The sequence below is a fragment of the Pieris brassicae genome, chromosome 6 (genome assembly GCF_905147105.1).
Source record: "Pieris brassicae chromosome 6, ilPieBrab1.1, whole genome shotgun sequence".
Lineage (NCBI taxonomy): Eukaryota > Metazoa > Arthropoda > Insecta > Lepidoptera > Pieridae > Pieris > Pieris brassicae.
The window spans coordinates 18,566,456-18,578,665 of record NC_059670.1 but is presented as its reverse complement, the minus strand read 5'-3'; the positions used below and the strand labels follow the sequence as shown (position 1 = coordinate 18,578,665).

At 32.8% G+C, this 12,210-nt stretch overlaps 1 protein-coding gene across 5 annotated transcripts; it reads right to left on the bottom strand.

Annotated features, from left to right (window-relative positions):
* Positions 1-556: 556 nt before the first annotated feature.
* Positions 557-10,327, bottom strand: LOC123711494. Of its 5 annotated transcripts, none has more exons than XM_045664113.1 (16): positions 10,077-10,327; positions 9,794-9,965; positions 9,075-9,257; positions 8,615-8,866; positions 8,104-8,224; positions 7,577-7,747; positions 7,047-7,161; positions 6,621-6,754; positions 6,218-6,349; positions 5,843-5,952; positions 5,511-5,646; positions 4,923-5,089; positions 3,100-3,257; positions 2,642-2,747; positions 1,609-1,656; positions 632-719 (listed from the first exon to the last, which is right to left on the bottom strand). In XM_045664113.1, the coding sequence occupies exons 1-15, from the start codon at positions 10,100-10,102 to the stop codon at positions 1,612-1,614; spliced, it is 2,028 nt and encodes a 675-aa protein (XP_045520069.1). In that variant the 5' UTR covers positions 10,103-10,327; the 3' UTR covers positions 632-719; positions 1,609-1,611. The 5 variants fall into 5 exon arrangements, 3 of the variants coding, with proteins under 3 accessions (XP_045520068.1, XP_045520069.1, XP_045520067.1); XM_045664111.1 differs by having other exon boundaries at positions 634-719; positions 1,602-1,656; XR_006753962.1 differs by having other exon boundaries at positions 636-719; positions 1,442-1,656.
* Positions 10,328-12,210: the final 1,883 nt, after the last annotated feature.

Below are 12,210 nucleotides of genomic sequence, written 5' to 3'. Positions count from 1 at the left end.
TTGCAGTGCAATGTGGTCGAAGATGTGTAGACTTAGAATATTTAACGTCTTGACGTTCAGCGTTATTCTATTCATATGAATATTAATGGTATATAAACACAAAGGTATGGCTATATACAACCCTTAATGATATTTAAGAGCTACTTCGTTTAATTTTGTCAGCCTAATTCTATAAATCGCTACATTGTGAGCTTACTTTTTTTTTATAGAACAGGGTCAAACGGGCAGGAGGTTTATCTGATGTTAATGATACCGTCGCCCATGGACACTTAATGTTTGAAGGCGAGTGCGTTGCCGGCCTTTTAAGGATTGGTACGCTCCATTCTTGAAGGACCCTAAGTCGAATTGGTTCGGAAATACAGTTGGCAGCTGTTTATTCATAGCATTATTTTCCCGTATTGTAACCATACAATATATTTGTTAATAACAGCCACTTGCAGCTGTCAGATGCTAGATACGGATGAGGTATGGTGTAATGAAAGCACAAAATATTGTTGAGAATTTATTTTTTCACTTTTTACAAATAATACAATTATAGACTAACCAGATCTAGACTAACAATTATAACTTATCTTTCTAATAATGTTTACGCTGTATTGTAAATAAAAGTGATTTACTTTCTATGAATAAGGGGGCTAATTTATATTTACTATACACAAAAATACTAAATAATGTCAGTCTTGGATTTTCTTGTTTCTTGCCCTCAAACGCGCTGGCCACTGCAACAAGGTTTTAATTGACAACGAACGTAAATCCAAAAAAATCCGGACGAAAGAAAACACTTTCGAAAAAATATTGTAATTCAACAGCGTCTAAACCAAACTCTAGATTTAAGCACAATATTGGATTTTTCAAAAATGCATTCTAACTCCCCTTAACTTAGTGAAGAAATAAAAAAATAGCACCTTTTTAATTCAACACAACAAATTAAACCTGTCATTTATAATTCACTAATAAACGTAGTATCAGGATCATAATGATCAATGGCCTTGGGTGAGCTTACCTCGCCTTTTAGCTGCTTGTTTTAGGAATCGTTTGTAAATCGAAAATTAGCAGTGTTTAAAAAGATTTCGCTTTACAATTGTACTACGTGAATTGTATATTTTTTGGCTCTATAGAGACGTAGATAAATTATGGAAAATATATATTGACTTGAAAGTAACTTGCAACATAAAAAGGGAATTCTTTTACCAAACTTTTGTCACATACAAATTTAAACATCAAGAATTAATTGAATATTGAATGATACTGACAATTTTATTTGCCCCCATTGCCTGCGACTTCATTTGCACGTATTAGCACGCGACTTAATTTGCTCATTGCACAATTGATTGAATTTATCTCAAAATGTTGAGAACAAATTTGTAATTAACTTTTATTATCTGTAATAACCAAAAGAAGATTTGCACAATTTTTTTAAAATGAAAAATGTATTACTTACAGAATGCAAATCCTCTTTAGCTGGTTGGTTCGATAGTTTCCAAGCAAAATCACGTTCAATAGTCTTACGTCAACGTCAGCTTTATCGATGTTATTAATGTCGAAACTTTACCAATACCCTTATCGACAAACTGGGACATCACTAAGTTGACTCGATATACCTCCTACCGATTAGTGGCGCCCTCTCCTGCGTTTGCGGCCTCGTTCTGCTGAACTCTAACGAACAGATTTGTTTCATCGTCATTATAGCTAAATTATTACTGGCTTACGATATTATATTTTTTGAAGGTTAAATAAATTTTCTAAGGTAGCAAAATATATATTTCTAAATTATTTATAATGATACCGTATCACATAATATCGTAAGCACAATGCCCTGGGAACAAATTAACGTGTAAATTATGATTTGACGAACTCAAGAATAACTAAACTTTTAAAATACTAGCGATTTTATTTGCGGCATAAAACTTTTTGCCCTCAAATTCAGAGACAAGATTGAATGCTAAGTGGGGCTCCCGTGTGTCAAAAATATATTGGATCTTAACACGAGGGAGTCATAGTTAGCGCTAAGTTGCGACTCAGAATATACACCTTAGACAATGACATTTTAACAAACGCAACTTTCCATATGCCAGATATTGTATGGAAATAGTCATGTGACAAGCACGTGGTCTACAACTTATGGTTAAGGAGGCTTTGAATTAAGGAAGATTTGTTTGGAGTTTTGTTTCTATAAATATAGAAATGGAAGCTAAAAAAGGTAGGATTTGGGAAAAAATTGCATAATCTTGAAATATTCGCAAACAGCAAACATATCGAGCGATCTAAATTAGGGTTTGAGTTGTCATTTTACCTTTGCAAAGCTTAAATTTTTTTTACTAATAAAGATTGAATAACGCGATGACTTAATTTTCTAATTATAATTTGATTTTATGACATCAAACTCCAATCTAGGTTGAAGATATATCAAAATTATAATTAAAGTAGGCGTTTAACATTGTTGATACGAAATACTATCCATAAACATTGCAGTTCCATCAGAAATTGTTTGTCAAAAATTTCATAAATTTAAACCTATTAAACACAATTCTTTACATATTATAAACAATGGTATAATTTAAATCTAGTATAAAATCTTAGATCTGTCAAACAAATTTTTTGGTATTAAATTTTATAAATGTTCCTGAAAATTTTGGTTTACCTTGATAGCCCGAGGTGGGGTTTTGTTCTTAGCTGGTGCCTTGCGCGGCTGCTTTGGAAGCTGGTCTTCATACGGTGTAAACGCACAAGGCAGAATTCTTCGATGTCTGAAAACGTATTTTTGACGTGACGTATTAAATCGATTGACGCCGGCTGTACGCCCGAAAACGCATGACTTTGTGTCCCGTTACGCTCATTGTACGCTTGCGCCGCATCTAACTCTCTCTTTGAATCCATACAAAATAGTGATATTTCGTTAAAAATTATTCAATTTTAATTATAAAACTATGCAATCATTTCATCAATGTTTTGTTATGACATTGTCACGTGAAGCCATTTTAGTTCTCTTTATTTGTTCATCCTTTAGGGAGATGTTTATTACCATTTATTCAAAACCCATTAAATTAATACAAATTTTTGAACATATTTTGATAATCTTAGTAAAGAAATAATACATACTTATGTATAGGCAACAGGTCGTCGCATAGCGTCGGTGGTACTTTGACGTCCGCGGACTGATCGGCCGGCGCAGGCGCATCAACATCTATGTTTAGTACCAGCGAATCCGCATTCGACTTGCCGGGTCGGTATAGCATTGCGTTCGTTCCGTGGCTTGGCTAAAAATGAAAAAGGATCAGACATAATAATGCAACAAACTTAGTTATGTATCAGATTTATATACAGGTGAGCAGTGTTGATCAGCGGAGAACATACTGTTTACGAAAATTAAAAATTGTAAGGGCGAGTTAAACTCAATGGTCCTAAAGAAAGTAATTGTATTGTTCTTCTCGATACAATATTGATTACATTACAGTAGGTAAATACAATATGAGGAACCTAAAAGAATCGCTAAGGCATAATTTGAACGACGCGGTGAAGATAAGCTACTGAAGATCCACGAGCAGATAACTTGGAGGGCTATCACAGATCAGTCTAGCTAGCGAATGCCACGAAATTATTATTTTTTTGTAAGGAATCTCGCTGTTGGCCTTAAGGCATTTTACAGCTCAGCTCGGGCTGTTTTGGCGTTAATCCCACGGCTAGCGCAAGGGCGTCTCCTGTGAGACCTCGGCTCGTGGTATCGCGGGGTGGTCAATCGCTTGAAGGACAGGACGGAAGCTCACTCGAGTAAACAAAGGACGTAGTAAAGGTCCTTCCCCGGTGAAGGCGGTTTTTTACTCTAATCTGATTATGTGCCACGAACTTGTTCTGACTTCCTATTATCTATTAGATCCTTACATATGAAATTGGCGTTTTGTATGGGAGGAACAAAAAGTCGAATATTTTTAAATATAATATTTAATTAATCAAAGTATGAACCATTGTTTTCTATGCACTTTTACCTCACTTTGATCTCATAGGTAGTTCATTGATCCCTTTACTAAAAAAACCAGTCGGTTGGGAATCAATAACATCTATGAAGGCGATTTGGACTGCCCCATTAGAGTTAAATTTTTTCCCTTGCAAGAAGTTGTCCAAATTTCGAAAAAAAAAATGGTAATCTGTTGGAGTAAGGTCTGGGGAGTACGGAGGTTTTCGCTTGGGGCAGGATTTGGCTGGCTGGCCAGGATCCAACCATTGCGTTGACCGCTTCCGATTATCGTACCGTATCGATTCCAGAACGAAAACGTTGGAACCAAAAACGAACTGTGTTTTCTTTTGCAACATGACCGCCATACACATCATTCACCCTTTGAGTCATTTCCGCAGCACTAGTGCCACGGCGGAACTCGTACTCGTAAATAATGCGATACTTTAAGTTTTCCATTTTGTAAAATGAGTGACGCAAACAGAAAAAACACAAGAAAAAAACAAATGAATGACGGTCATCGAAGCACAAATACATGAGTAAATAGCTGTACAAATTTGAATTTGGAATTCCTTACCAAAGAGGAGATTCAGGTGATTAAAGTGGCCAGTACGAAATACGCCAATTTCATGTGTAAGGACCTAGTAGAAGCCGCGTGCATCTATGTGTGCGTTGCGAGTACGCGTCTTGGTCGTAGTGTGATATTGTTTAGGCCAACGCGAGTCGTCAATACAATAAAAATTGTACACTCCAATTTTAGTTTTTACAGGGAATTTTTTTCTTAATTATGCAGATTAGGTACTAAATTGACGTTTTTAACAATGCTTTTTTTAAAATCTGATTCAAAGAAAACTAGGTTTGATATTCGTATTCGTTAAAGTAGTAGTCCTTGCATTCCATTTAAAAAAAATGATAGAAATAAATAAATTACTTTCTTATTTGTGAATCGCGTTTTAACATCTGATTTACTTACATCATGTTGAAGTATGTAATTGCCAGGTAATAGACCCTGAAGTTGGTTCAATGTGGTGTGTAAAACGTCAGCTATATGTGGCAACATTTCGCCATGTTTCTCGCTCCACTCTGTGGAACTCAATTTCTCCATTGTCACTATTTCACCTGACGAACCGTCTATTCGAACTGAAATTTGTTTAATTAATTCAGATTTGTTTTAAACAAACACAAAATCTGTTCGTCTAATAAACAGTTTTCCCTATTAAAAGTTTGAAGAAGACTCCTAGTTTTTGACAAATATACCGCGTGATCAAAAATGTATAGAAGTATATTATAAAACATTAATTTTATTACGAAGACTAAAACCGGCATGCAAAGCCAGTAAACACTAACACAAGATATGAATTTAAGATTGTTTGATTAAATAAATAAACTATTATAAATAAAACAATAAAGCCAATTATAAAAATATGGTACATGTATAATATACATTCATAAAATATTTTAAAATCTCTTAATAATAATTTTCCCTTCTTTTCAGTCGATTTGTGACATAAAAAGTTGTCTCTAGAGACATCATGACCACGTATAGAGCCTCTCGACTCACCTTTAAGAAGACTTGCCTTCCGTCTTAAGTAAAGCGAGAGTGCAATAGCGGCGACCTTATGGCGCGAGAGCGAGACAGCACCACACTCAAGTTGATACTCGGGAATCGGCTCCAATACTATTTCTCCTGTGCCGTGCTGCAATAATTTACCAAAATTTCATAGAGATATTTTCTGGACATTAAAACTTGACATTGTTGTGACTTCGTATGAAATTGTATACATGTTATAATTGTTAAGAACAAAATTATCTGATTTATCAGGCTTTATATTTTTATAATGATTTTTTATTCCTAACCACCAATTCAGCCAACAGTTTTTAATGCAAACTTACTCTAACGCGATGTTCGCAGTGTACGATAATATCATGTCGTTCACCCGTGACTTTGTTGCGTACCCGCCATTTCTTGTACGAGCGCGGAGGCGGGACTTCGAATATTGTGTCTGAAATCATTCAAATAAAAAATATAATTTCTGCACCTACAGAACTTCACTGGCTTGTGAAACTTATTTTATAGTAACTGGTATGTTGCAAAAAAAGAAAAGAAAATAAAACTAAAATTTAAAAATGGAATTATTTGAATTTTGAATGTATAAAGCAATTAATGGCCAGTAATTTTCAATTAAAGTCATTCTAATATTAGAAAAACTCTCGCCGCTGTTGAAATAACTCTTTAATTATTAAGAAATTCAGATTTACAGTATTTACCTTTACAAGTACAAACATACGGTCCTATATTTTTTTTATTTGTAGAATTCTCGTTATTGTTAGCGTTACTTTCCTTCTCATTATTGTCTTTAAGCTCCTCAGTCTGTGGCTCGCCCTCTTGTAAATCGTCACCTGTAATATTTTTATTTATTATTTTCTTTTTAAAAAATCACACTCAAATCCTCAAATAATGTAAACATTAGACCATACCTATACTACAGATAAAATACTATTACCTTCGTCTCTGCTTGGTGCGCCCTCTATAATGAACTACTGAAGTTATTTTCGTTGACTAAGTTTTTGCAGTGTAAAACAACAAAGTATTCAATTAACTTAAGTTTATTACTCATAATCAAACTTTTTAACTTTCTGCCTAAGCACTCTACAAGAAAATAAATCATACCAGTGTCGATGCATAAGTTGTCCTCATCGTCACTGGATGGCTCCAAGCCTTCCTGAACATCCATACTACTAAAGATTAACGACTCCTCCTCTGACGATGCTTGCTGGCTTATTAACCTGGATCTTTCTGATAAACTGGGAAAATAGTAGAAAATTTAATTTGACAAGTGTTTCAGAAAAAAAAACGGACCATTTATTAAAATTGTCGGGCTTAATAAAATTAATGTAATAAGGTTCTTGTCGGCTCCTTACCAAGTTTAAAATAAAATTGGCTTTGACGATAAATAATTTGTATTACAGATATAAACGTGATTTTATGAAATGATTTATATAGTCTGCGCTTGTTAATTTAATTCGAATCCATTCGATTTTTGAACTGTGACACATTTTTGAATTTGGAACAGTATAATAAGTAACCTATACTTACGGCACAAGTGCATCTTCAAGTAGATGGTGAAAAGCTTTGTATGTCCGTTGAAGCACTGACTCTTTTTTGATAGAGAACTCGTTACCTAACACAACTACATTTGATCGCTCGCCATCTAAAATTATCACATTACGATTTCTGTAAAATTTTACACACAACAATTATTTTGACATAAGAGATAACGAAAACCATCTCCTTTCACGTTTTTGTTTCCTAAATTAATTAAAGTTCAAATTGTTAGGTAACATTTTACCTGGATTTCTCGTTTATACGAGAAATCATATGACCATCTATAAAAACGTTATGCAATTGTTTCAAACACCTTTCCTTTAAAATATTCGAGGTGATATGACATGAGACATTTATAAGACGAAATAGTTCAGTCTTAGAAAATTCAGTAAAAAAAGACACACGGCATGGCGCCAAAACCCACCGCACATATGAGATAGTAAATTTTTATTTTCGACACAGATAAGTCAAAATTCAGGCACATTGCATTTGAAAAAAGAACGCAATGTCCTTTAACTTACTTGAGTCTATGGCTTCACTGACGCAAACAGTTATATGCCAAGGTTGATCAATTGTAAGTAGACATTTAAGCGCACTCTCACTGGCAATGTACTGTGCACCTTGCTCCAAAGCGTATTGAGCTAACTCCCTCTCTATCTCTGTTTTTGGTAGAATTGATACTAACTTTTCAGCTGAAATTATATTTTTCACTTTATTCATCATATTTCTATAAATAAAATATATAAACTATTTGTTCCAACTAATCAGCATAGAGGCATAGAATAAAAAATCGGCTACTTTTAAAGTTATTTTTTTTCAAGTAATTGATGCCATCTGTCCATAAAGTCATAATAGTCTGTCATGCAAAGGTTTTGGCCAACAGTATTATTTTTTTAAGTTATTTTTTTTTCAATGTTAATATCTAACTTCCAATTTTATTAGCTACTTAATACTATTATCAAAGTACTATTGTTTAACATTTTATTTAACATATATAAAATATAGATAATAATTTCAAGAAATTATATCAATTAGAGAATTAACTTACTTGGTAGAATAAATCTACAAGGATGTTTATTACAAGGCTCAGGCACGGAACAATTTTTTACAATTAAAATTTTTTCCTCAATTGCTTCATATTGAATTTCTGGCATATCTAAGTTATTAACCTAAAAATATATATCTTTTTAGTAACTGGGCAACAATTATCTCGTGTCTAATTTCTTACTACTTAATGAACTCTTGCTACAGGTGATCTTCCTCTGTATTTAACACCAAGGTATAAACCCAAAAATTAGGCTAAATATATCAAATTAGAAACTCAGATAATCAATTCATATATTTATAGTGTACAATCCATACATACGATAGGTATGTTTATATATTTCTTAATTCATCTAAATCCATTTTTTACTAAACCTATAGCCATTATTTATTCCTATAAAATATTAACAAAATTAAGACCAACTTTAAAATTTTGTTTATTTTAATTACAGCCTTCTGTTATGATATAAACAGTGTGATACGATTGCCTTGCAACTTACTCTTGAAATACTTACATCAATTAAATCTTCACAAAAAACCATTTCATTGTAGTTTTCATTTTTGCCCTCAAGTGGTATTTGAGCTGCTAGGGTATACAATTTTGGATAACATTGAAGTTCACTAGCATTTAATTTAAAATATGCTTCATAGACTAACTCTACTGGTGGCTTGGGTCGTAATGCCCTAACACAATGTTCTGTGATCCATAGGTTTTTAGCCCAGGCTATAAATTCTTTCTGTTCTTGTTCATAGAGTGGTTTTAATTCCTGTAAAAATATCACAATTTCTTAAATATAAATTTTTTACTCAACTCCAAATTAACATTTACCTAACATTATTCTTAACTTAATGCCTTATTTGCCTAATATAACATCATAATAATGGAGTTTTTAAAATAAAACATAACCTTATTTAAATAAAGTAATTATTGATTTAAAAATATATTAGAAGCAACAACATTAAACAAGTACCAACCTCAAATAGTCTAAAATCTATCTTAGTAGGTCTCGGGAAAGTTTTCTGTGGAAGAACATGTGAATGGTTTGCACAAATAACTTTGAGAAGTTGTGTTTGTTGATTGGGCTTGAGACTCGACAGTTTTGGATATTTTGGACATCCTCTAAAACCTGGCACAAAAATATGGTTGTTCCTTTCATTCTGTAAGCAGAAATATAATTTTATGCACAACTAACATAACAAATTTATTTGATAATTAAGTTTAATTGAGATTAGATAAAAAGACATCTAAATTTATCAATACTTCGAGGCAATTCTTTGAATCACTTACACAAGTTAGGTTACTATTCTATATATATTATAAGCATGAGCATCTATTTATTGTTTTGAAAGCTTGACTATATAACAAATTCGAAAATGAAAACAAATAGAAAGTCATCTTTTCTCTGTAAAAGTATTAAAAAAAGTAAAGTAGTGTTTTAGTTTTGAGTTCATTGATGACAAACCATACAAGTTATATTATTCATATTAATTGTAGTTCATAATTTAAAAAAGTAAATAAGGAACTACAGTCAAAACCGTTTACAACAACATCGTTAAGAACAATATAACAGTTATATTGACCAAAATAAAAGGTCCTGGCTGAATTCTATTGTATTAAGTTCTTAATAACAACTATTGGTTTTTATATCGATATAACAGATTTTGACTGTAGTTAAATAGTATAAAATAATTACATATTTCTTTTTACTGAAGATTTCATCCCAGTTAATAACTTCTTGCTCCTCATCCTCACTGCTGGATATTAAGGGATCGTGAAAGTTATTTTGAAGAATTTTCTCCGTAACACTATTTTCCAAGGCCTCAGAAGTTAGGAAATATTTATCTGTCTCCGGCTGAAAATTTGTCCTACAACAATGTATGATTTAAACATGGGGGTTTGTGTACTTAAGGTTATGTTGACCATTGTTCATTTTCCATTTAAGCATACTGATTAGATACGGGATTTTAACTACAAACCAATCGAATTGCAATATTTGTTCCATGATGATAACATGTGCTATGAAAAGTGCATTTCAGTAGTTGTTTTCATGAATTAACCTCGCATACAGGCTCCAGACACTAAAATCAATTACGGTTATTCTTGTTGTAAGAAATATATATTTAGATTACTTTTCAACTCATAAGTACTGAAAGTACTAAGTGGAACCACTAAATTGAAGATAGAAAAACCAAATCCAAATTCTAAACACAATACAGAATACTTGTTATTAAATAATTGTATTCTGTCAAGAATCAAGATAGCTGACAAATAACAGTGACAGTAGTTAACAGCTTATTAATAAAATCTATGTGAGAGGATACAAAGATACAGTTAAACAACTCTAAATCTGACCTTAAACTGCTGAACTCTTTATTTAAAATTATGTTCCTATAACGTAAATTAGATTAAAACTTGAATATTAATAAATTAAAGAATAATACGTCGAAGCAACTTGAATAATATTGTCAAGGAAGGAAGGTTCTTCCTTCGACCTAAAGCGGGGATCCTCGAGCTGTCTAACCACTAACGAGGCCGGAATACTCTAGCAAGAGCCTATTATCGTTACATAATAGTAGCGGACAGTAAGACTGGCTGGCTGTGACTAGTGATTGATGCTGAAGGAAGAACGGATGAAGTTGTACGTCCAGGTATTCAGAAGTAGGGTGAAGGGTGGTGTCCTGCTCTCGAGTTAACTGTAAACTTCGAATTAATTGTAATTATTCCAGCCGTAGATTGTAGACCTGATGCTAAAATAAGATATATGACGTCATTTTTCGTAGAGAAACGTTTTGGCGGGATTTTAAAAGTATGTTTGATTGATTAAAATTTTAAAGAGAATATATATATACTATTTGTATAGGTTACATAGTTACTAATGAATCTGATATGATTTTCAAAATCTCGTCATATAGCCCATCACCGTTAAAACCCGTCGCATACTTATTGCTACAAAAAGGCAGAAAACGAAATCGCCACAAACGTATCAACAATAATTTACTCTAATCTAATTTTTAAGATTTTGAACTAACATAAATTATTATAGCGGAGACTAATATTTAAAATGTACGTAACATAAAATAAATATTTATGTATCGTCGAGGTCTTTATTGTAGCTTAAGTAAGTACAGTAATATTATTAAAAAATATTAATAACTTTTCCAATTATGTAATAATCATATTATTTCAGTAATTTTTCGCCTATTTCTTAATGTTCTGAATAATTGCGTCAAAGGTAAATAACCTAATATACGCTACATTCCCTTTGCGTATTATTCGTTTACAGCTAAATTATACAAGGAATAAGATTCAAAGTAATAAGAGCATAAGCCAGAGAGCATAAATCAGATGCCATTAACGAATTTGGCTAATTCAGTAACATCGGGAGCAGGCGCCGAGCCAAATGCTCAGCTTTTTGGTGACATTAGGTATCCGTGCCCACGTCTGAGTAGCAAAAACAAACAATTTTGACTATGCTTTTGATATAAAACCATTCAGATGATTACAACGTAAATGGCTTTTGTAAAATAGCTGTGGGCTATTAATTCTGAACTATATGAAACATCAAAGAAAGATGTAATTTTGCTAAAGCCTACATTACTGATCCTAACCAGTTTATTTTTGTGATCGGTTCTACAATTAATGTTTTGGAAATTTAATATCTGTTGCTATGTAATATCTGACCTTCGATTTCCGTATATGTTTCGTGAACATGTGTTTTACTAATAGGCAAATAGGATGAGCTTCTGATCCTCATACACGCCACCGACTATTTCGATCTAAAGCATATCGGTTTCCTCACGATGTTTTTTTTTCACGTATGTTTCACCTGCTTTTTTATATGTCAGTTTTTGTATAAGGTAACGAAGTGTGAATAAACAAATAAGTGTTAAATGGAAACATAGACCGACAGTCCATTGGAGCATAGTCGGGGTTAGAACCTACGAGCTCAGGGATGGTCTGGCTACCTACATATACCTAACTTTATTTACCGTAATAATTAATATTTCAAATCTCAACAATCATTGAAAATTGTGAGAGACCCACCCCAGAGGTCGTGCCTTCAGCTTACAGCTATGCATCACTGAACATTATTTTATGAATATTAACACT